The sequence below is a fragment of the Maniola jurtina genome, chromosome 16 (genome assembly GCF_905333055.1).
Source record: "Maniola jurtina chromosome 16, ilManJurt1.1, whole genome shotgun sequence".
Classification (NCBI taxonomy): Eukaryota; Metazoa; Arthropoda; class Insecta; order Lepidoptera; family Nymphalidae; genus Maniola; species Maniola jurtina.
In genome coordinates this window covers 8131739-8158195 of record NC_060044.1, presented here as the reverse complement: position 1 = coordinate 8158195, position 26457 = coordinate 8131739, and the positions used below count along the sequence as shown (strand labels likewise).

Below are 26457 nucleotides of genomic sequence, written 5' to 3'. Positions count from 1 at the left end.
TATACAAGGGCTTAGTTCAGTCTACATAATTATGAAAATACGAGTCTAGGAAGGTAGGTACATACTACTGCGCTACTCAATACTGCGCTGTGTTTATTTAAAATCATTTTTATGGCCCCAAGCTGACGAGTTGCGAAAACATGGGTTTAATAAAAATATTAATACATCATGTAGATATATACTTACAAATATTTTATTGAAAATATTTACATGAATCCTCTATAGCAAAAGTTTTATTCCTTTGATAGGTATGGGTTGATACATGAGTACTATCATGAGTTGATGAGAGAACTTTACAAAAGAGACACTTTGTGCCAATGCCTTTTAAGGATATTTTAAGATGCTTTTTAGTCTCTTTTCGTCCTTTTCTTGTTTTTACTCCGGTTACTTTGCTCTTGAGTTTGCGCTTTTCGGCAGCATAATGATAATATTCTTTTACTACAGTATATTAAAACTAGGAACAATAGAATAAACGTAGCTACAACATCTAGATTATAATACTGGTAACAAGGAACTTTTGCTGCTGCAGCAGTAAAAGTAAAGTTTGGATAGCGCGCGGCGAACTCCGTCCAGTAAACTGCAGAATTCAGTGGTGACATTGGACGGTCATGCCAGGCCTTTGATACTTGCTTTGCATTTTCTCTGAATCTGGAAAACGAAATATTTTTAAATTATCTATTCAATAGATCTGGGGATGCTGGGATTTATAAATGTCTATCCGAGTAGTTTACTGACTAAATTCGAACCAGACCGGGGTCATTTTTCAAAGGGTCCGCTCACGACTTGGCGCCAAGGAGCAGGAGGTCGGAATATGCCCTATATTCCGACTAACACGTGAGTTCAGCGGTCAAACATATCGTTTTAAATAGTTATAATAAATCAACCTAACTTGATATTACTATCAGTGGCTTACAATGTGCATGATAATCAGGTCAACGATGAGATAAAAATATATTCATGATCAAGTTTACAGACTCTACATCAAACATCTTGAGTCTGTCAAGCGTGTGTTTTTAGATTGATGACATCAATTTTGTAAAGTTCCATTTTTTATTAGTTTTAATTTTCAGTTGCAATTGTTAACTTTAATCTACTCTCAATTCTCGGCTCAATTATTTTGTTTTTGACTTACTTTGGATCCAAAACTTTTTTAAAGGCTGCGAGTAAATTATCTTTATTTAGATCTCTGATTTGCAATTGCACACCAAGCCCACTTTCTTCGACAGCTGCAGCATTGGCTGGCTGATCACCAACTACGGGCATAGCTACCATGGGTACCCCGAAATGTATGGCTTCTGTAGTACTACCCATACCGGAATGTGACCAGAATGCTACAGTTTTGGGATGACCTGTAATTGCAGACGAATATAAATATGTGACATTGATGTTAAAATAATTAAGTTTGCTAGTTTTATGGCCGTTATGAGGTAGTTAGTGAACGAAGGACTGATTCTGATGAATCGTGATGAATGTAGTTAGGTACCTACCTACATACAGAGTGCATACCTACCTACATAATGCAGAGTGATTTTATCGATTCAGAAGAGATTAGTTCGAGCCATATAACTGATATAGATATCATTATTTATTTAAAATGAACTAGCTGAGCCCGCCACTTCGTCCGCGTGGAATTAGGTTTTTAAACATCCCGTGGGAATCCTTTGATTTTTCCGGAATAAAGGTAGCCTATGTCACTCTCCAGGTATTTACCTACTATACCAATGCGAAAAATCACATCGGTCCGTTGCTCTGTTGCCACGTGATTGAAAGACGAACCAACAAACAAACACACTTTCGCATTATAAAGTGCGTAGGTACCTAAACTAGCGGCACGCTATGATGGCCGGTTTGACGTTTGTCCGCTCATGAAGTTCCGTATTAATTGATAACGACTTTGAAGGAAATAATTGTATTACTTTATTGACGATAGTGATGTGCAGAGATTCATAAATTTTATCGAATGTAGTTTTAGGTTTAGGACTCAAAATTTATTTATTAAATTGATTTCTTAAATGTATACAAGTGTAGAAAAATCAGTTTGCACCATTTAAGGGGTGAATGTACTTGTGAATATGAACAATTTTCACTATGTGGACAAACCTCTGAAATCGCAAAAAAATATCAATAAATTTTTAAAAATGGAATCTAATACGATCGTCACATAGGATCGCTGGCTAGCACAACTACTACCTCCGGCAAACTCGCGTCAATGCTCAATGCAAAACAAAGCAGTTTCGAATTCGATGTCACGATCGTGACAACAACATGTGCGTCTCTGACAAGTTTTGTGTTATTTTAATTTAAGTTTTGAGTGTAAAACCTCCCCAAAGAGATAACGGGGTAGATAGTGGCATAATAAAGTACTGGAAGTGTTATCCCGCGTAAAAGCTACTGGCAAGGGTGCGTAAATCTGAAATTTATTTTCGATTTCATCGTTACAATATCAAGAAGACGGTACTTTTTGATTTTGTTTTATGTATCTACCTACAAGTGGCCCACGGTACAGCGCTGTCGATTGTAAGCAGCGTGAATCACAACAATTATATTGGAAGGATAATTGCACTAACTGTCGATATGGTGAAGTGCGCTGCCTGTGGACGGTTTCTATCTGCCCTTTGTGCTGCAAACTGCACCGTTTGTCCAAGTAAATACCACACGGCTTGTGTGGGACTCCCCGAGCATGCACAATCGCCTAAACAATGGAAATGCCCAGAATGTGTGGCAAAAATACCTAAAGTAGGAAATATTGATACACCGATAAAAGGTACAAGTGGGACTGAAACCGAGGGCGATACCCCCAGAACTGCATCGGGGAGTCCTAGTATCCAGGGCGACACCCCTAGAACTGCATTGGGGAATCCTACACCAGAGAAAGAATTACTCAATGACACCGCTCTAGACACCACCCAAACTTTAGAGCTGGGTCTCGAAATACGTCTTTTTCGAGAGGAAATTCAGGAACTAAGAAGGGAGCTAAAAGAGTTCCGTGTAGAAATGAGTGACATACGAGGCGCTATCGCCGACTGCAACCTACGTATGGACGACTTTGATGGAAGACTGTTAAACCTTGAAAACCAAGTCAAGGTTTCAACGAGTCACAAATGCATGGAAACTAGCACACTCGAAGAGAAAATTTCTCAACTCACAGAGGACTTAAATGATCGGGACCAGGAGCTCCTCCAGGCGGACATCGAGATTTCTAATCTACCAGAAATCAGCGGGGAAAATCCTCAGCATACTGTCACGGTTATAGCCGCCAAACTAGGGCTAAGCCTCGATGAAAGGGATATCATTTTCGCGGAAAGAGTCGGTAAAAAGATCGAAAACAGCTCGCAAACAGCGGAGGCCGGCCGCGGTCGTCGAATGGTGGTGCGGCTGTCGCGACGAAACTTGCGTGATGAATTCCTACGCAGTGCCCGGACGCGCCGAGGTGTCACCACTGAAGCCTTGGGCCTCGACTCGCCGGCTAGGCGGTTCTACGTGAACGAGAGGCTAACGAGAAAAAACAAGCATCTTTTTTATCAAGCTCGAGAAATAGCCAAACATATGCAGTGGAGATACTCATGGACCAAGCGCGGCAAAATATACGTGCGCCAAGGAGATGGTAAATCAGCGCACCTAATAAAATCAGAAGGTGATCTAGTACGGATTTTTGGCGATATCCCAGTTGGGTTGAAGAAAAACTAAGAAAATATGTCTCTAAACTGTTGTTAGCAATTGTAATGACTTTGTATCAACCACTTATTAGTGTTTATTTTTACAACCATGATGGCGTTTCTAAAAATAAGAACTATCTTAAGATAAAAACTTTATTATTTAAGATCTATGTTACTATATTACTATGTTTTAGCTATTTACATTTCCGAGTATATATTCGAACAGTTTTACTATTTTTCTCCCGGAAATTATGTAGAGTACAGATACAAGGTGCTTCTCTGCTGTGCGCACACCTGGTCATGAGCAATCTTTATAAAAATATTACTATAATAGAAATAAAACGCTACACGCAAATACTCATCTATTATAATTTGATTAGTTCGCGAAGTCGACGGGTCGCTGTCTCAGGAAAGATTACTCTGTATGATATTTTTAAGATTTCTAATGTAAATTCCCTAGTAAACAAGTTACGTATTTTATATGTCTATGTATTTTTATATTTTATTTTAAAACTAAAACACCGGCACAAAATTCTAACGTACACAAAAATTCTTTTAATATTAAAAAAAATAAATGTTAAAAAAAGATAAGTCTACAAACTTTAAAATTGGATTATTTAATGCCGGTTCTCTAGGAACTAGACATGAGGAGTTTATTGAGGCAATGGCTGAAATAAATGTGGACATAGTTGCAATTAATGAAACTTGGATTCGTGAAGGGGAAGAGGGACTCGCGCCGATAGTTCCGGGATACAAGCTGCGCCATAAGCCTCGCCCAGCTGACGTTCGTGGCGGCCGAGGTGGTGGAGTGGGGTTTTACTTAAAAAAAGACATCAGAATTAAAATATGCGATCACCCCAACCTTCACTCTGTAGAGCAAATGTGGATAGAGACTAAAACGAATGGTAGACGCATTGTCGTGGGCACAGCGTATAGACCGCCATGGCAGGATGTTAATTTGTTTCTAGACGCACTAACGCAATCTGTCACTTGTCTGTCCGATTGTGATAACATGGTTTTATTGGGCGATTTTAATATAAATTTGATAAATCAAATGGACGCTAAATCAAAGCTTTTTAAAGACTTTATTCATTGCATAAACCTGACTCAGTTAGTGACGCAACCTACTCACTTCACCGACCATAGTGAAACTCTCATAGATTTAATCTGTACAGATGCAAAGGTGCGAGAAGTTGCTGTGAAACATATCCCCGATTTAGGAAACCATGCGGTAGTTACAACCACATTAAATACGAAGAAAGAAAAAAGTAAACCCCGCTGGATAATGACTAGACCTCTAAAAGACGTAGACCCTCAACTTTTTAACCAGCATCTGAACGACGTACCCTGGAAGGACATAAATATTGAGAGCGAAGTAAATAGCATGGTAGCTTCATTTAATAACAATATATCAAACATTTTTGATCTCCACGCCCCGCGTAAAAAAACGCTTCTTAAAGAACAGCAGTGTCCATGGATAACTTATACCATAAAATCAATGATTAAATTACGAAATGCAAGCTACAGGAGGTACAAATCAACGCAAAAGGACTCACATAAAATATTTTACAAAGACCTAAAAAAAACTGTACTCGAAGCCATTGAAGCAGAAAAACATGCCTATTATAGATACTTTATAAACATACATATTAAGAACCCAGTAGTGATGTGGAAAAATCTAAAATCATTTTTAGTAATTAAAAAAAAGCAAGAACATGAGCTCCCTACGTCTTTAAATAACCCAGAACTTATTAATAAGCACTTTTTAGAAATCCCTTATAAAAATACGACCAAATTGTCCACTTATACTTTCTTTGAATTTAATAGGTTTGGTCCTGACACTTTTGATTTTAAATTAACTAACGAAAATGAAATATTAAAGATTTTTAAAGGGTTGAAATCGAATGCCACTGGCGTGGATAAAATCTCACTGGAAATGTTAGAGTTAACACTCCCACAAAGCCTCACCACTATAACCAACATAGTAAATAGGTCCATAGTAACTTCAACATTCCCAGATGTATGGAAAACAGCCATTGTTAAGCCTCTCCCTAAAATCGACAACCCTACAACCTTAAAAGATCTCAGACCTATTAGTATTCTCCCATGTATTTCAAAAATTTTGGAAAAGGTGATATGCAGTCAAATGACCAAATACATTGAGGACAAAAACATACTACCTATTTTTCAATCTGGCTTTCGTAAAAGCCATAGCACAACGACAGCACTCATGGATGTAGTAGATAATATACTTACTGCACAAGATCAGCGCATGGGGACCATATTGGTTCTGCTAGACTATTCCAGGGCTTTCGATTCCATTAATACATCCTTACTCCTATCCAAATTATCCTACTATGGTTTCACTAACAAGACGGTTAAGTGGTTTGACAGCTATTTTAAAAATAGGGAACAGTTAGTCCTTACAAGCCAAACGAATGGCAACACGTTAACCTCTTCAACCTTGCCAGTCCGTAGGGGAGTTCCTCAGGGGTCAATATTAAGCCCCATATTGTTCGCATTGTACACTGCAGATATGATTCACACGATCAAACATTGCTCATATCATTTATACGCAGACGACGTCCAACTTTATTACTCCTTCCAGCCATCAGACACAATTGAAGCTGTGATAAAAATTAGTCAGGATCTTGCAAATATAGCAAACTGGTCAGATTCAAACTCTCTCAACCTTAATCCTCAAAAAACTAAACTAATGATTATTGGGACAAAGGGAACTATAGCTAAAATTGAATCATATAACCCTACCATTCAAATAGGAAATGAGGTGGTGGAAAGAGTATATGAAGCACGAAATTTAGGAGTTATTTTTGATTCAAATCTGCGTTTCGAAACACACCTCAAAAATATCGTTAAAAATTGTTTCTATAGACTAAAAGTCATTTACAAAATGCGCCCCTATCTGAGTACTGACGTTAGGATACGTCTATGTGATGCTTTGATCCTATCAAAATTAAACTATGCTGACACTGTTTACGGGCCATGTTTGCTAGCCAGGTCAGCAAAGTTGGTGCAGAGGGTTCAGAACGCTTGTGCCCGATTTTGTTTCTCCATAGCGCCGCGGTCACATGTCAGCCCACATATAAACAACGCAAATATGTTAAACATGGAATCGCGGCGTAAACTACACTTAGCGACAATGCTATTTGGTATAATTTCTACAGGGAAGCCAGCTTATTTGCACGCTAAAATAAAATGGGTCAAAGAAAACAGCAAATACAGCATAAGATCTGCACCCCGAATCGCTATGGCAAGGCACAAAACTGCCGCATTCCGAGGCACTTTTAAACACGCAGCCTGCAAGATCTGGAATGATCTCCCGCCCCCAGCCCGTGTATTAAAATCCGCAATTTCTTTTAAAAAAATTATAAAAAAATATGTTTTAGAAAAACAAAAAGCGTTGGGTTAAGGTTCATTCCAGATCTTCCAGGCACTGCACTATACTTATACCTGCTACCTACACCAGTTTCCCATAATGCTAAGCTGCCTCGTATAACTCCATGAAGTCTACAGTAAAGATAAAAAATAAATAAATCGTACTCCTTGCTGAAGACATGTCGACCCTACTCATGTTTATATTTGCATAATATATATATATATATATATATATGTATATACAATAAATGATAATATATATATAATATCTTTTCTACCCTACTAATAATTCTTTTTTCTTTTTTGGTTGCTTTTTATATCTGTGATTAAATCTAATATGCACTGTTTCGTTGTCAGGTCGTGACACCAGGGCTCTGCCTGAAAATCAGCGCTGCAGTAGTCAAATACTGCAGCATCTTGCTGAGGCAGAGCCCTTTTAGCTCACAGACACAGCAATAGGATAATGGTGTTTTCTAGTTTTGAGTTTGATTTATATTCGAGTTTGATTTTATCTTTGTTGTTATTCTTGTTCTTTTTTTTGTTTTTGTGTGTGATTCTGTATATGAGAGCTGAATAAACCTTTATTTATTTATTTATTTATTTAATTGACGTTGCTTCGAAAAGTATAAACTGTCAGTGCAATGCGATTGTGATATAGTTTTGACCTGGCTTTGGATTTCAAATATTGATACTGCATTACTGTTGACCCTTGCTCGTTAATTTGGACTCTGTTCAAGCCCTTTGTTGTGGATTTCGTCGATATGACCGAACGTACGCAGAGAACTGTTCTAAATAGTCAGACACGTGAGTTCGTAATACGCCTTCGTAACTATTTCGATCGTGAAGCTCAAAATGGAGGGCCAATTTTACCTATAACGTCAGTGGTTGAACGCGTAGCTGATGCGCTTAATATTGGACAACGAACTGTTAGACGGATAACTAAAAAAAAATATGGCGAGACTGGCACAGAAGAAAATAAACTTCACACACCAAAAAAGAGAAAACGAGCAAAACCAGTCGTAGGCATCGATAGCTTTGATGCCGATGCTATCCGAAGACATGTTTACGGCTACTATTTACAGAAGGAGTATCCAACAAGAAAAAAGTTGGTGCATTCACTGAAGGAAGCTGGATTATTCTTCGGTGGGGAAAGTTCTTTAACGAAGATTTTGAAGACCATTGGATTTCGATACAAAAAATGTAACAAACGCAAAATATTGATGGAAAGATTTGATATAGCGATGGCAAGGTATACTTTTTTACGGCAAGTGAAAGAAATCAAAAATTGGCAAAATGTTGTGTTCTTGGATGAAACATGGCTTAATGCTAACCATACTGTAGGCCGTTCTTGGAACGATGACACAGCAGCATCTACTTCCAAAGTTCCTGTAGGAAAAGGATCGCGACTTATAATTTGTCACGCCGGAACCATCAACGGGTTTGTCGAAGGTTCTCTCATGGCTTTTGCGTCAAAAACCACTGGAGACTATCATGAAGACATGAATGGAGAAAAGTTTACTGAATGGTTTACCTCAATGTTGTGTAGCCTCCCTGAACCATCTATTATAATTATGGACAACGCCCCATACCACTCGATGCAAATTGACAAGCCACCTGCCCAATCCCAAAAGAAAGCTGATATCGTCGCATGGCTTCGTAAAAATGGCGTAGATGCAAACATGAATATGTTAAAAGCGGAATTAGTACGTCTTTTAAAAGAAAACAAACCAACCAAGATCCGATACGTCATTGACGAAATAGCATTAGAACATGGGCACAGAGTTATACGGTTACCGCCTTACCATTGTGAGTATAATGCGATTGAGTTGGTGTGGGCTCAAATTAAGGGATATGCTGCAAGACACAATACAGAACCCCCATTTACCACAAAAAAAATGCTAAAATTATTAGAAGAAGCTTGTGAACATGTGACTAAAGGAGACTGGGAAAAGGTTGTGAATAGAACTGTTAAATTAATAAGGGAAGATTATGAAAGAGATGTGAAAATAGATAATATTATAGAAAACGAACATATAATTATTAATGTATGTGATGATAGCAGTGACGACAGTGAAAATAGTAGTATGGACGAATCTGATTAATTATGGCCTTTTGTGGCACCTTTTTTGGTATCTTTTGTATTCATATGTTTCTTGTGTGCATATAAAGTATGTATATTCATTTTCGTTCAAATATTCAGTTCGTTCAAATAAATTAAATAAACATATACATTTTTGTTTTATTAAACCTATTTAATCAGGTACAAAAACAAAACTTAATTGTTTTTTGTTCGAGAATAAATTGACATTCCACATCACTATTGTAATGTGTCAAACCGGCCATCATAGCGTGCCGCTAGTGTAGTGATGCAGAAAGAACCAGAGCTTTGTTATTTTTTCTCAAAAGATAGAGATAGGGAGATACAGAGCTCGTAGGTGTAATTTCAAACGAAATTTTTTTTAATACTAAAATTAAATACTATTCACTATATCCACTTATCACACCTAATTAAAGATTATAGGAACGTTGGTTATTTACCTACACATAACTCTATAGGTACGTAATATGAATTAACGTATTGAAGGATAACTGGGGTGAAAGTAGTTACCACGACAACGGTAAAGGTCGTCTTTCTGAGTCACTTGTTGCTACACTTACCTAAAATATCTATTTGCGGTAACCAATCAGAAACGTAAAGTTTATTTTTATCCATCAAAATTGTTTTCGTTTCCCATTTCCAAATAAATCTCTGAGGCAGATGGGACATCACGTCTAAAACATCTTTGACTTTGTCTGCGGGCATTGTAGAACTCTTGATGACAGATCCGAAACTAATGTATATAACTCCGTGCTCTGATTCCTCCACGAACCTTAGCAAATCCTATAAAACATTAGCTAGCATGAGTATAAACTAAAGCGAACGAACATTCTTGACCGTAACCCCCCGTCCACACACTGCCTGTGCGGCATGGGAAGAAGCGAAGAACGAAGGCAGAGACGTAGTGTGGCCGCGTTACTCGCATGTTCCTCGTTCATGCCCATCGCTCCCTATTTTGTCGGTAAGTAGGTAGGCAATAGCGCGCACGCTGCAGTTTCGACGTTCATCGCGTTGCAGTGCGAGCAGAGCAGTGTGTGGACGGGGGGTAATAACTGAGTTCATAAGGAAAATATCAGTATTTATCACCTACCTATTGCTAATTGAAATTGAAAATACTTACGCCTGTTAGTGGTTTTGCTTCTTTTACATGATATCCGCCCACTTCTATTACATTCGCCGGAAATATACTCGATCCAGTCAGAATGAAATTGTGATATAAAAGCAGGAATTTTATATCTCGTGCCAACTCCTCAAGAGGTGGGATATCATCATAGTACTTAGCGAGTTCGTTTTGATTGTTTCTTTGACTTATAACATAGAAAACTGTTTTAAAGTAAAAGTCTAAAACGATTCTTTCGATTCTTTGAAAAAAGGTGGGTTTCGTTCCTCCTTCCGAAAAGTGGAACGAAACAAATGATGGATTGTTTGGAATGCCAAATCTACTGTAGTGCCATGGCATTAAAATATGCGAAGTAATACCAACTACGGGTGCCCGTAATTTGTACGCAATACCCAGAGCACAATCACTATTAAACTGTTCAACTACTATCACGTCGAACTTTTGTTTCCGTTCAATTAAATCTCTCACATCTTTCTTTGCTAACAACACTTCGCAGTTCTCTTTTCCTGAACTTGCTAGATACACACCCACACCTAATATTATTAAAAATGACCTTTGAAAGGGTTGCCCATCTTCTATGCTTTCAATGCTTCCAGCTAGACTTATGTCATGGTAGTTTTTGCTTGGCTTGGCCTCCGGAAAGTGGGATATTACGGTTACATTATGCCCTCGTCTCACTAGTTCTTGAATGTACACTTTAAACACGAAGAAATGACTCTTTCCATGATATGGGAATATTGTAAGAATGTTTAATCCATTCACCGTGTTGAATAATATGAAAAGTAACGTAATTATTTTTGTATGATAGTTCATGACTCATGCTATTCGAATTGCACGAGGCACATGAACAGTTGTCCGCCCGCTACTGATCTGTACATACCTAGGTACTCAACTCAAGTAGTTTTGAAATCAGTTCTGATAGCGACGCGCATTACATAATTATTAATGTACTGGTCATTTACGATTAATTCATAAAGTGGATTTGCATTATCGTGATAGTTTTTAATAAAGATAGAATTTATTAGTACACACTAGGTAGTACTAGTAGGCAGTTGCGAAGTACGTAATAGATAAAATAAAGACTTAGTTATAAAAATATTTATAGGTGCATGTATATTATAAAACTATTTTAATAAATAATACATTACTTTCTAAGCCGGAAATGAAGCAATTGCCGGCAGAGAAATACCGAGGGATTCCTAAGTGAATTCTTTTTTGGAAAAGAACTCGGCTGGCGCCTTGCCCTTTTAAACTAAACGAAGCTGTTAATTTGCTATTTCAGCCGAGATTTGTATAGTGCTTTGCTTCCATTTTCTAGCAAACAATAAAAAAATGAATTCAAGAAAAAACTTACACTGCAATAATAATAAAATTTGCGCATTTAGCCTTTATATTCTGTTTGCTTTATAATTCTAAATATCACGTGTACTTTCCAAAAACCCCAATTTATCTTAGTGTGCATTCATAAAACCTCGTTACCAGTATGAAACTGTCCAGCAATTTCTATTATCGGCTAGCTATTAGAAATTGTTGGGGCGCCAGCCAGGTAACCTCCCAGTGTGCCTGGATGCTGCTGGTCCCTTTTGGATGTGTCCAAGGGGAAGAGCAGTGTTCGGGCCGGTGCGCCCCGGTAACATGGCTAATAATTTCTCTTCCGAGATATTGTTCGCTATGGCTAATGACCTGGCAGGGGGGGGAGGTCTCCACGTGCCCCTCTGACTAGCAGAGGGCACAGTGGACGAAGCGTAGGACGGGACACGGGCGACGTGCGCGTCCCAGGGTCGGGGGACGCACTTCGTTGGTGCGTCCCGAAGGTGCGGTGGTGGGGACCGAGCAGGTCCCCGGTGGAGGGTCTGCCTCGGCAGACGTCGCTGGCTGGATCGCGGTTGTTTGCTTCGGCCGTTCCCGTGACCCAGTCGCCAGGCGACGCGCAGTGGCGCCGCTGGGGTTTAGTGGGTATTCCGGTCGCCTCTCGGCCGGCGAGTCTCACATACCCTCCCTCAGCTGGCTGGCTGCCTCACGGCTGGCTGGCTAGCTTCCGGGGGGGATGCGTAAATGCATTCCCCAGCGTCAACAAAAAAAAAAAGCTATTAGAAATTGTTGGGTGTGGAGAGTATTAAGAACCGAATAATGTTCAAGCAAGTGGGAGAAAAAATATATAATACATCAACCCTCTTCGGCAAAAATTTTACTAGCACATATAAGTTGATACATGAGTTGGTATTATAATATAAGAGAGAAACAACACTTTTTAGTCCCGTTTAGTCCTTTTTTTGTTTTTACTCCGGTTATTTTGCTCTTGAGATTGCGCTTTTCGGCAGCATAATGATAATATTCTTTTACTACAGTATGTTAAAACTAGGAACAATAGAATAAACGTAGCTACAACATCTATATTATAATACTGGTAACAAGGAACTTTTGCTGCTGCAGCAGTAAAAGTAAAGTTTGGATAGCGCGCGGCGAACTCCGTCCAGTAAACTGCAGAATTCAATGGTGATATCGGACGGTCATGCCAGGCCTTTGATACTTGCTTTACATTTTCTCTGAATCTGGAAAAAGAATTATTTTAATTATTTTATTCTATATCTAATAAATTGCTCTGGGGACACTACGCGTTCAAATTTAGCACCCGATAGCAATAATAATTATTTAGATTTTAGGCAATACTCGAAAAAATTGCCACAGAAGAATGGTTAGTTCTTTTTTACGTCGACTGACAGACAGACTGACTAACTAACTGATAGACAATGCACAGCCTAAACCAGACAGAGATTTGCGATTTGGAGCACACCCCATTATTTGTCGTTGAGTACTCTACAGGTAGGATCACTAAGGAAAGAATTTGAGGAATTCTAATGACATCTATAAAAAGGTAATTATATATATAGGTATATAGAAAACTCTTTTGTGGAGAAATATTCAAACGTATTCAAAGCAAACGCCTCATCTGTACATTTAGATACTTAGTACAGGTACAGTAATAGTACCTACATGTTATTGCTATTACTATTAGTGGCTTATAATGTGCATGATAATATTAATAATTAATCACATTAACAATGAGATAAAGCATTCATGATCAAGAACACTTGACCTTATGCGTGTAAAGCGAGTGATACTGATATCAGCCATTTTGTATCGTTCCATCTTTTGATAAGTTACATTTTTAGTTGCAAACGTTAATTTTTGCCTTCTAAACGGATGCATCGTGCATTGTTTTCTTTTGTTGTCTTACTTTGGGTTCAAAACCTTGTTGAAGGCTGCGAGTAAATTATCTTTATTCAGATCTCTGATTTGCAATTGTACACCAAGCCCACTTTCTTCCACAGCTGCAGCATTGGCTGGCTGATCACCAAGTACAGGCATAGCTACCATGGGTACCCCGTAATGTATAGCTTCTGTAGTACTAGCCATACCGCAATGTGACCAGAATGCTAAAGTTTTGGGATGACCTGTAATTGCAGACAAATAATATTATGTGACACAGATGTTATTTAAGTTTCCGCTTGTTTTATGCCCGATATGAAGTAATCGGTGAACGAAGGATCTATTGGTTATACAAGGTACGATATTATTATGATGTAGAGTATTTTATTGATAACTTATATGATGCCATTTCATTATGAATGGCGAAAGATACACAGATGACAACTAACTACAGAGCCTTTAAGATTTTTATCAATTTGGTTATTAAAATCATTGATATTAGGAATGAAAGAGAGCTCGTAAGATTTCTAACAAAGTTTGTTTGACACTAAAAATCTTATCAAATTCCTCTTATCTCGGGTAATATAATTAAGGACTTAGGAACGTTGGTTATTCACAGATAACTCAAAAATAATATTATGAGATAAAAGTACCTATGTAGTTACCTATCACTAAAACGATAAAGGTCGTCTTTGTGAGAATGTTTTGCTACACTTACCTAAAATATCCATTTGCGGTAGCCAATCGGAAACGTAAAGTTTATTTTTGTCCATCAAAATTGTTTTTGATTTCCATTTCCAAATAAATCTCTGAGGCAGTTGGGACATCACGTCTAAAACATCTTTGACTTTATCTGCGGGCATTGTAGAACTCTTGATGAGAGATCCGAAACTAATGTATATCACTCCGTGCTCTGATTCCTCCACGAATCTGAGCAAATCCTGTAAAAAATAGTAGGTAATATTGTAATATGAACGAATATTCTTGACCATAATAACTGAAGTCAATTTTTTTTTTAATTTATAGACTAGCGCTTGGCTGCAATCAGAGCTGGTGGCAAGTGATGATGCAGCCTAAGATGGAGCGCGCTTGCCTAGAGATGCCTGTTCACTCTTGTCTTGAAGGTACCCATATTATTATTGGACAGGAACAGTAGTTGTTGCCTTGGATTCGTTGCATTGTCCAAAGTTGAGATTGGCCGACATGACATGTTGATTCCTAGAAGCACACCTACACAAATCCCACCGACATACACTATTGGTTATTGGAACGAATACATTTCGGAAAGTTGGAGTGAGCGGGAATGAACTCCGTTTCGCAGTGAATAAGCACGCTGTACTTATAAGTCGTAAGAAAAATACCAGTATTGTTAATTTCTATAAGTATAGGATTTAATCTTATTCGTTTAAGTAAGTACCTACCTACCCGGATAAAATATTCTTGATTAATAACCAGTTACGAAAAGACGAAGTACCTACTCATTAATCTTTCTTAGTAGCTGGTTACGATAAATACTTAGTTACCAACATGGATGGAAGGGAAATTCGAAATACTTACTCCTCTTAATGGTTTAGCTTCTTTTACATGATATCCGCCCACTTCTATTACATTCGCGGGAAATATTCTCGATCCAGTGAGAATGAAATTTTGATATAAAAGCAGGAATTTTATATCTCGTGCCAACTCCTCGAGAGGTGGGATATCATCATAGTACTTAGCAAGTTCGTTTTGATTGTTTCTTTGACTTATAAAGTAGAAAAGTGTTTTGAAGTAAACGTCAAATACAATTCTTTCGATTCTTTGAACAAAAGTGGGCTTCGTTCCTCCTTCCAAGAAATGGAAGGGAACGAATGATGGATTGTTTGGAATGCCAAATCTATTGTAGTGCCATGGCATTAAAATATTCGAAGTAATACCAACTACGGGTGCCCGTAATTTGTACGCCATACCCAGAGCACAATCACTAGTAAACTGTTCGACTACTATTACATCGAACTTCTGTTTCTGTTCTATTAAATCTCTCACATCTTTGTTTGCCAACATCACTTCGCAGTTCTCTTTTCCTGAACTCGATAATTGTACACCCATATCTAATATTGTTAAATATGACGTGTGAAAGGAATCGCCATCTTCTATGGGTTCAATGCTTCCAGCTAGACTTATGTCATGGTAGTTTTTGCTTGGCTTGGCCTCCGGAAAGTGTGATATTACGGTCAAATTATGCCCTCGTCTCACTAGTTCTTGAATGTACACTTTAAACACGAAGAAATGACTCTTTCCATGATATGGCAGTATTGTAAGAATGTTTAATCCATTCACCGTGTTGAATAATATGAAAAGTAACGTAATTATTTTTGTATGATAGTTCATGACTCATGCTATTCGAATTGCACGAGGCAGAAGAACTGTTGCCCGCGCGCTACTGATTTGTAGGCTCAACTCAAGTTGTTTTGAAGTCTACGAATTACGTATTCAAAAAATCGGCCAAGTGCGAGTCAGACTCGCGCACCGAATGTACAAAATGCAAATAAAACAATTAAAACTGTTATGACATCTAAACAGAGATACTGATAAAGAGGAACATCAGCAGCCGGCGATCTGAAGGTTATGTTTCGGTGTTTTGCCGCAAACTCGGTCCAATAGACTGCACTATCCATTGCCTTTATTGGTCGATCATGCCACGCTTTGGACAACTGCTTTACTTTTTGTCGAAATCTAGAAAAAAAAATTGTTTTTGAAGATACTTTTTCTCAAAAAGGAAAAATTATCTATTTTTTTCCTTTTTGTAGAGTAAATTGTAATAGTAAAGAAGGAAAAGCATTGATATAACAGAAAAACTAAAGAAAGATTAATTACGCACGCAAATATTCTTACTTACATGATTAAGTTTAAAGGGAAAATTATGGTCGAAAATATTTTTTTGACTTTTACAACCCATTTAGCTTTTGTTGTCGGTCAAAGTTTAACCGCAACCGTAACGTTATTTTAACCGGCTGTCATGCAACCAGGCTTAAGATGTTAAACCTGATTTCTGTAGGTTTAAAACGTATTTTTTTTTCTCGAGCTCTAAGCCTTAGAAGGTAGCGCCAAAAGGCATAAATGAATTATTATTATTAAACTAGCTTCTGTTTGAGGAAAAACATAAAAGTTTGCTATGACTTATAGTTCAGTTATTACGAACCTCAACCTTGGATGAAAGAATTCATCCAATACCTCAACAGATTAATTAGACAAAGTCGGTTATTATAAAGAAGTGCTATGCAGAATATAATATTGATACTATTGTAATAGAGAGATGAGCGTGTTTCTTCTTGTACGATTAAAATTTGGTATAATACGATTATAAGGCATTTTATCAGAAAATCATTACAAAAAAAAGTGTTATCAACTAGAAATGAATGCAAATAGTTACAGAAACAATTGATAAAGACAGACTTACTCAGGATCCAAGACAGTTTTAAATTTCTCTAGTAAATAATCCTTGGTTAAAAAATCTAAGGAGATTTGTATACCAAGACCACTTTCATCAATTGCTGCGGCATTTGTGATTTGGTCCCCGTAGATTGGCATTCCTACTATTGGCACGCCATGATACATTGCTTCTGTTGTTCCTAAAAGTCCACAGTGGGAAAAGAACACTAGGACTTTTGGATGAGCTGTAAAATTGTCTCGAATCAAATTCAAATGAACTCTCTCTTTAAAATTTGTATCATCTTGTCAGCGACTTTGCCAGCGTTGATTTAGGTTTTTTCAAAATCCCGTTAATTTTCCGGCATAAAAGATGCCGGGACGCAAGCTACTTCTGTACCTTTCATATAAATCGGTTAAACGGATGGGCCTTAAAGAATCCCGTGGGAACTCTTCGATTTTCTGATATAAAAAGTAGCCTATGTCCGTGCCCAGGATGTAAGCTAACTCAGCTTACATCCTGGGCACGGACATCGTGTCAAGCTGTTGAGCCGAGAAAAGCAAGCAGACAGACAGACACTCAGACAGATAGACACCCTTTCGCATTTATAATATTAACATGGATTTAGTACACAAAGAAAATTTAGCTGAGTTTGCGCTTATCTTCGACCATTGCTTTTCTGGTTACTTGACTCTTATGCTATAGGATATAATATGGCAGTGGCTTAACCTAAAATTATGGTCAAGATAGAAGATAGAAAGATTCATAACAGTTGTTTCCGCAATCTGTGCAAGTATAGGTATCAAAGGTTACCTAGAATGTCATTCTGAGGCAACCACTTCGACAAGAAAATATTTTTCGGATTTCCCGGAAGAGATTGTTTGTTCCATTTCCAAATAACACGTTGCGGTAATTCAGCTAGGACGTTTATAATATGCTGTAATTTGTCTTTTGGCATCGAGGCAGCGTTTAATATCGTTCCGAAACTGATATAAATGACTCCGTGTTTGGACTCTTCGATAAATTCTCTCAAATCCTGTAAAATTAAGAAAAATGAAAAACATTTTTCACTTTCAAGATTTTTGTGTTTAGTTTGTAATATTATTTAACCACTCACATCAGGCAAAGGCTTTGGCTTGGCTACATGGAAGCCCCCGACTTCTACGACGTTGGGCGGTGCGAGGGTCGAACCAGTTAACATGAAGTTTTGATACACGAGCACCAGTTTAATATCTTTTACCAACTCTCCTAGGGGAGGTACATTATCCAAATGTTCTTGTATAACATTCTGCTCTAGACTATGGGTAATGTATTCGTGAACGAAATTCATATGCTGATACAAAATAGATCTCATAATTCTATCAAATAGCGTAGGTTTGGTTCCACCTTTTAAGAAATCGAACATAACGTAAGAGGGATTGTACGGAACACCGAATCTTCTGTAATGCCAAGGCAAAAGCATATGCGAGGTGATTCCAATCACCGGTGCTTCCAACTTGTGAGCTATTGCTAAAGCACAATCGCTGTTAAACTGCTCCATAACAACCAAATCGAATTTTGTTTGCGATTCTAACAAACTTTCAACGTTTTCATCTTCAAGTAAAAGCTTACAACAGATAGGCCCCCCGAGAGCGTGGACTAGAGTGAGTGAAAGATAAACTGTAAAAATCGAACTAGTGATTGGGTGACTGGGTTGGAAATCTTGTAAGGCCTTGTTTAAGCATATGTCATGATAATTTGGTATGGGCTCTGTTCGTGGATGGTAGGATATTACTGTCACATTGTGGCCTCGTTCTGCTAATTCCTCCAAATACGGCGCAAATACGAAGAAATGGCTCTTTGCTGGAATTGGAAACACTCCCAAAATATTTAATGATTTCACTTGGACACTACTTACAACTATAAACAACGCTATTCTAACTAAAGATAACTTCACTGTCATCGTAAAATATATTGTTTGTTTCGATCACACATTATTTACTATATCGCGTCGATTTTTTATTTATTTAAGTCCATATTATGTAATTAAATGAAAGGCTGAAGACATTATATAACGAACTTTCTATTAAAGATTCTGGTTCTGGAAAAGATTCATATTTTACTCGGTTGAAATGTGATTTGATTTGGTAGAAACTCCCAAAATATTGAATGAATTCACTTCGACACAACTACGTATAGCTAAAACTACGCTGTTGTAACTAAAAATAGCATCACTGACCTCGTAAAAATGTTTTTTTCGTTCACACAATGTGATAGGTACGTCTACTATGTTACTGAGAGTACATCAATATTATTATTCAACTTACTAAAAGCAGGGTTTTTATGTATTTAAGTATTGATACGACATTAATAATAATTGATAACTGCAAATGCATAATATCATTAAAAAGATAAAAAAGGACTTCCTATTAGGTTATGATTATTATTATTAGAGTCAAATCTGATTAATTTAAGTAGAAAGGATTGATTGTGTTGCTAATGATATTATGGTGATTATTGGCTGAAATTAACAAAATTAATCAATCTATCTGTAAACTGAAACGGTTAAATAGTTACTTAGCGACGTTTTTACCAATCGATTACCTACCTGTCTGAAAAGTGAAAGGTCTTTTTTGACAAAATTTATAACAACGTCGCAAGTAACGGATAAAATTTTCGGCCGTTATAACTAGGTAGGTACCTACTCACTTAGTTTTGCTGACTGATAGTGCGTGAATACGCAGAAAATATTATAACGGGTGCAGTTACGATGGCTTATATTTTTGTATGGAACCGGCCGGGAGTTGTATGTACCTATATAGTGGGTACATGATCCTGCACATCTACCTATCACGCTTAATAGCTGGTTCATACAGGCTGCGTAAGCGTTGCGTAAGCGCAAACATAGCGCGTGCCGTTGCGTTGTAATGTATGGAACTGTATGAAACATGGCACACCGCTTGCGTAAAGCGTGGACGTATGCGTAACCCGGTGTGTTAGGGGTTTACCCGCGTCACTACGCACGTGTCACGTGTACTTGCTGCATACGCAATTGTTGTGAATCGGCCTTTATTTGGTGAAGAGCTTGGGTCATAATATGTACCACATAGATAATATAATTTAGGTGAGTATAATATTTACAATAAATAACCACACCTACTACCTTATCTTATCAATTCTTTATTTTATTCTGGTGATCGGCATTCCTCAGTAACGTAGGCGAAATTGCTAAGCTCACAGTTATAAAGTTTCTTGCTGGTTCTTCTCGGTAGGAACAGCATTTCGAATCAGTGTTAAATTATTTGACGATTCAAAAGCACTTGTAAAAGTTTATTTGAATAAAAATCTATTCTATTCTATTCTATAGCGTTGCAATGTCGCATGCCTGTTGGTCTTCTGTCGGATTTCAGGAACTATTGCACAACCTTGTTCCTCCTTTATCGTTCTGCCACAGAACAGCGAGAAATTGAGTGTTGGCGTCCTTATGTGGTCGACATTCAATCTACTCCCACCAAACGTATTCGTTCAACGTTTGTGCTACGGACCTCTAAAGTTTGGAACCCCTTTCCGGCTTTCGTTGCGAACCTCACTGTTATGATTGTCGTCAAGTGCAAGCCTATCTTGTTATAAGGTAGTAATAAAAAATGCTGCCATGCCAACTCTTTCAAAAAAAAAAAAATTAACCAGTGTCACTCGGGATGCCTTCTATTCCTTAGACTAATAATTTAATTCTATGTTCTATTATATTCGTGATGGGATCTTCGGGATGATTCTATAACGATACCCCATACATTCAAATCTGTTCGGTCTTTTCGACGTTATCAGAAATGCCTATCTATTTACACGTAGAGTGGTTCTTGTAACAATAATATTCAGCACTATGCTAAACTTTGTAACGTGTACAGCTACATGATAATAAGTGTCAATTATTTACGATAGTATTTAAATGTAATGATTAAGAACTTACCTATAAATAACACAACAAAATAAACAAACCTTGATAAAAGTGTTTTTGTTTCAAATATGATAATTTTCGGCTGGTTTATAATAAACTAGCTTACACCAGCGACTTCGTCTGCGTGGCCTACACAAATTTCAAACACCTATTTTACCCCTTTAGGGGTTTAATTTTCAAAAAATCTTTCTTAGCGGATGTCTACGTCCAGCTATCTGCATGCCTTACAGCCCGATCCACCCATTAGTTTGAGATGTGCGCTGCTTGATAGATCAGTCAGTCAGTCGACTTTTCCTTTGATATATTATATGACCTAGACTAGCTGATCCGCCCCAGCTTCGATTGAATGACATTTCTGAAAATCCTTTCTTAGTGGGGAACTACGTAAGAGAGATAATCTAATTAGGTACTAAATGCAATGTGATCCAAGCTGTACTTTGATAAACCTATAGCTATCTCATGCTCCCAGGCGTCACTTGGGCGAAATTTCCAAAAATGCTTTCATACATAACGGGTCTTCGTTGTAGAGCGAACCTACATGCATAATCTCTAGTTTCTAGACCTAAGGATTAATGACAGTCAGTTAGTTTATTTTTTTATTAAAAAACACAAATAATTACCTTTAAAGGATACCATAAAGTTCTCAGAAATCCACAATTGGCCAGCGTGGTAGATTTAAAAAAATTTATGTTTCGCTAGCAACATGGTATACATGCATAGGTATATTATGGTCATCGGAGTTATACTTAATATTATGTATAGCCTAACACGGCATTTTAGATTGTAATGAAACAAGTTATTTTTTTTTGTTCTGAGGTCGTGATTTCTAAGATAAAGCCTTACATTTTTTATCTTATTCTATTCAGACTGATATAAAATATGCATACAGTGTGCTGTGTGATAGACTAGTCATGGCCAAACCCTTCTCGTTCTGAGAGGAGACCCGTTCTCAGTAGTGAGCCGGCAATAGCTCGATGATGATGGCTAGGTTACTATAGCGACCTTCGCTTCGCTCGGCCAAAATAATAATATAGGTACAGGTGTTTGGTAATTAGTATATAATGACGACACGTAGTCATGCTACTTTGATCTGATAAATACAATGCTGAAGGAAAATGACGAAATAAAATTATAAAATTATAATAATATTTAAAAAAGTTTTTCGGATTTCAGACACTTAATCTTATAGATTTTAATTATATTTTGCATAAATCTTTATGAAATTGATTGCAGTCATTTGTAGAAAATAATATGCATTTTTAGGGGTCCTTATCTCCAGAGAAAGGAAGGAACTCTTATAGAATCACTTCGTTGTCTATCTGTCGGTCAAAACAATTGAAACAAAATCTATAGGGCACTTCCCGTTGAACTAGGATCATGAAATTTGACAGATAGCAAGTTTTCATAGCACAAGTAAAGGGGAAAAACCGAAAACCGTGAATTTGCGGTTACACAGCAAAAAATAAATATTTCTTGTACGACTATGGTACGGAACGGAACCCTTCGTGTGCGAGTCTGATTCGTACTTGACCGGGGGTTTTTTTTTTCAACAAAACGTTTTGACGTTATGTAATTTTGAAAGTCATGCTGTATTGCACTTTGTAATAAGCTAAGCTGTTTGACCTTTTCTTTTCATCTTAGTTGAAACAGGTAGGTATTTTGGTCAGAAAAACATTAATGTCTGTGTAATTAAAAATTCGATGCAGGTAAGCAGAAATTTTTATGTGAAAAATTAAATGAATTAACTATTAAAATAAAAACTCCCATTGTTTTTAACCCCCGACCCAAAAAGAGGGGTGTTATAAGTTTGACGTGTGTATCTGTGTATCTGTGTGTCTGTGTATCTGTGTATCTGTCTGTGGCATCGTAGCTCCTAAAGTTATGAACCGATTTTAATTTAGTTTTTTTTGTTTGAAAGGTGGCTTGATCGAGAGTGTTCTTAGCTATAATCCAAGAAAATCGGTTCAGCGGTTTGAAAGTTATCAGCTCTTTTCTAGTTACTGTAACCTTCACTTGTCGGGGGTGTTACAAATTTTTAATTTACACTTGTAAACATGATAATTTCCATAAATAGAAATAAATAGAACATAATTATTACAAATTATAGAGAATCATCATACATTCTCCTGGCATTATTCTAACTTATTTGATGGGTTTTCCTAGTTTAGCTAAGTTTGTTATAAAATTATATCATAACATTACCTAAGTATTACTTATGTTCATGATACATCGTTCAACTAATCTAATTTGATTTTTTTTGATTTTGAAAATAAAGATTTGAATACAAATATGATTCCTAAAAAGATTAGCACAAAAACTCCTAAGATGTCCAAACACAGGTACTGGTTTAATGGGACATCGGCTGCAGCTGCCCTGAAGGTGAAATTTTTATAGCGAGCAGCAAACTCTGTCCAATAGATAGCACTATCCATTGGTGGAATGGGTCTATCTCGCCAGGCCTTCGACAACATCTTTACACGGGCTCGAAATCTGAAATGAAATGGAGGTAGATAAATAAATAAGTGATTTGCTAAAAAAAAATCTTGTAGTAAACGTTTTTCTTTAAAAAAAATTATAAATAATATCACAGAGCCTGAAAACCAATCTTCGAGCAGTACATCACACTAATATAATATTATAAAGGAGAAAGTTTGTATGTGTCTGTGTGTGTGTGTGTGTGTGTGTGTGTGTGTATGTTTGTTACTCCTTCACGCAAAAACTACTCGACGGATTGGGCTGAAATTTAGAATGGAGATAGATTATACCCTGGATTAGCACATAGGCTACTTTTTATTCCGGAAAATCAAAGAGTTCCCACGGGAATTTTAAAAAACCTACATCCACGCGAACGAAGTCACGGGTATCAGCTAGTGTTGCCATAAAATACAGACTAGAAAACGTAACTATGGGCCTAGTAATAATGCTCAGAGTCAGTCAGTGCATCAGTCGATAGAGCAAAATCTCTACACCATCTACTTAATCAGAAATGAGGAGATAAGTAGAAGAAACAAGGTAAGTACCTAATGTACCTATAACTTCAACGAGTCGCGAAACTGAAGTGCAAAGTCAATAAATCAATAAATCAAATCAATAAAGAGCGGTCATTAATTGTGCGGTGATTGAAGGACACACCAACAAGCAAAAACATTTTCGTATTTGAAAGAAATCTTACTTAGGATCCAACACGGTTTTGAATTTCTCTGTAAGTTTTTCTGTGGTAAGTTCGGTTATTTGGATTTGTACTCCGAGGCCGCTCTCCTCTACCGCGGCAGCATTGGCTGGCTGATCTCCGAATATAGGCATTCCTACCATGGGCACTCCATGGTATATAGCTTCTGTAGTTCCCAAAAGGCCGCAGTGTGAGTAGAAAGCCAACACTTTGGGATGAGCTATAACGTAGATAAGTAATGATACTAGTCATTTAGGCAATAAATTTTCACCCATAACAAAGCTCTATAAAATTGATAACGAGATACTCTTTCCGCGTCCGCGTGTACTACTACAAATGAACACTCCAAAACTAAATTAGTCAACAGTCAACACAAATCACTTAGTACAAGTGTGTAGAACACCAAACCCCTCGGTGTGGAATTTTCAAAAAATCTTTTTTAGCCGATGTCTACGTCATAATAGCTATGTGCATGCCAAAGTTTAGCCCGATCATATCCACCGTTGGCCATTTCCCTTAGGGATATGGCTACAATTATTAACGTTGTTTCACTGGAGTAGAATCGAAATCTGATCATCCCGACCCCATGCATCTATCCTACCTACCCCTAGAATATTTTCGTGAAGAAAGTCGGTTAATCCGGTCTGTCGTTACATTTCAAAAACTATACTCAGTATTCAATAATATCACTAGATTTGTTTATTGAAATGGTCTTATTGAGTTGGCGTTATAACATCTTTCGGGAATTAGCCATATCCCTAAGGGATATGGCCAACTCGCGGCTTATGCCATTTCGCTGCGACATATTTGGGATACACATGCATGCGTGATTACCTAATGCTCACCTAATATATCATTTTGAGGAAGCCACTTTGATAAGTAGATATTTTTCGGATTTCCAGGCAAAGTGTTGTCTTCCCATTTCCAGATAACTCTTTGTGGAAACTTCGCGAGAGCCCCAATTATCACTTCTATCTTGTCCTTAGATGTGGAAGCAGCTTTCAGCATTGATCCGAAACTTACGTAAATGACCCCGTGTTCCGATTCTTCGATAAACTTTCTTAGTTCCTGTAAATTATAATTAAATGGGATTTAAAAAATCTAAATCCACGCGGACGAAATCGCGGGCATCACCTAGTCTATTATATTTTTATTTACCTACTCAACTATTATTTTATCTACAAAATACATAATTGCAAACTCTTGTCTAGACACATAAACCTTGCTTGTTATTCAATTAGGTATCTAATAACCAGCTAATAACTTGTTTTTTGTCATTTTAGGATAACTACCGTGCTTCTAGTGATTGCAGATTTCATCAAATGTTGATCCATAGATCTGTCTGCTTGCTTAAAATAGCTGTACATAATTCGAGATTGTCGTTGGGGTCCCACTCCCAAGGTCTACAATGGTGACCTCGCATTGGAAGTCGCCACACTAGGTAGACAGACGATATCAAACGAGTCGCAGGGAGCCGCTGGATTCAGGCGGCGCAAGACCGTGGCGTGGCGTCCTTACAAGAGACCTATGTCTCGCTGTGGTCGTCTTTCGGTTAATAATGATGTCATAATTCAAGATATGATACCGTTATCTAACTCTCACCTCAGGTAAAGGCTTAGGTTTCGCAACATGATATCCGTTAACCTCTATCACATTAGCGGGATATAAATAGGATCCAAATAGCATAAAGTTTGTATAAATGATCATGAACTTCATTTCCTTGGCCAGTTCTTCCAGCGGTGGTATATCATCGAAATATTGAGCTAGCGTATTCTGGTCTACCCTTTGGCCCATATACTTGTAAAGAACATTAAAATATACATTAAATAGCGCTCTTTCAACTCGTTGGTACAATGTAGGTTTAGTTCCTCCATCCAAAAACAAACAGGGGACAAATGATGGGTTGTAAGGTATGCCGAACCTGTTGTAATGCCAAGGCAAAAGTAAATGCGATGTCATACCAACAACTGGAGCTCCCAATTTGTAAGCTAATCCAAGAGCACAGTCACTCACAAATTGCTCCATTACTACTAAGTCGAAATTAGCTTGTGTCTTCCAAAGATTTTGCACATTTTCATCCCCTAGCAACGTCCTGCAATTTTCTGTTCCGGAATTGATCAAGAAGAGACTGATTTCTATGATGGTCTTATACGATCTTTCTATTTGAAACACCTCTTGGAGAATCTCCGATTTTTCAGCCAAACTTATGTCATGATAATTCTTCAGGGGTTCCTTTCGCGGGAAATACGATACGACAGTCACATTGTGGCCTCTGTGTGCCAACTCCTCGAGATAAGTCTGGAATACGAAAAAGTGACTTTTCCCCGGATACAGAAACAAGCCGAGTATATTCAAAGGTTTCACTTCATTGAATTGCGTACATAAGCACAATAAACTAAGAATCAAAATTATCTTGACTGCCATTTCAGACCGCGTATGATCGTGTCAGCAGCATGAACGAGACT

The 26457-nt window shown here is 37.6% G+C and overlaps 2 protein-coding genes and 1 pseudogene across 3 annotated transcripts; all 3 read right to left on the bottom strand.

The window, feature by feature from the left end:
* Nucleotides 1-171: 171 nt before the first annotated feature.
* On the bottom strand, nt 172-11151 carry LOC123873277 (UDP-glucosyltransferase 2-like). The gene is made up of 4 exons (XM_045918065.1): nt 10271-11151; nt 9711-9933; nt 1133-1349; nt 172-648 (listed from the first exon to the last, which is right to left on the bottom strand). Exons 1-4 carry the CDS (start codon nt 11081-11083, stop codon nt 348-350), a joined length of 1554 nt encoding a protein of 517 aa, XP_045774021.1. The 5' UTR covers nt 11084-11151; the 3' UTR covers nt 172-347.
* On the bottom strand, nt 1499-26457 carry LOC123873278 (UDP-glycosyltransferase UGT5-like). 2 transcript variants are annotated; one of them, XM_045918067.1, is made up of 6 exons: nt 25595-26457; nt 24838-25060; nt 23996-24212; nt 23037-23313; nt 15453-15459; nt 1499-1510 (listed from the first exon to the last, which is right to left on the bottom strand). In XM_045918067.1, the coding sequence occupies exons 1-4, from the start codon at nt 26414-26416 to the stop codon at nt 23061-23063; spliced, it is 1515 nt and encodes a 504-aa protein (XP_045774023.1). In that variant the 5' UTR covers nt 26417-26457; the 3' UTR covers nt 1499-1510; nt 15453-15459; nt 23037-23060. The 2 variants fall into 2 exon arrangements, with proteins under 2 accessions (XP_045774023.1, XP_045774022.1); XM_045918066.1 differs by lacking the exons at nt 1499-1510; nt 15453-15459 and having other exon boundaries at nt 22909-23313.
* LOC123873282 lies at nt 12442-19132 on the bottom strand (annotated as a pseudogene).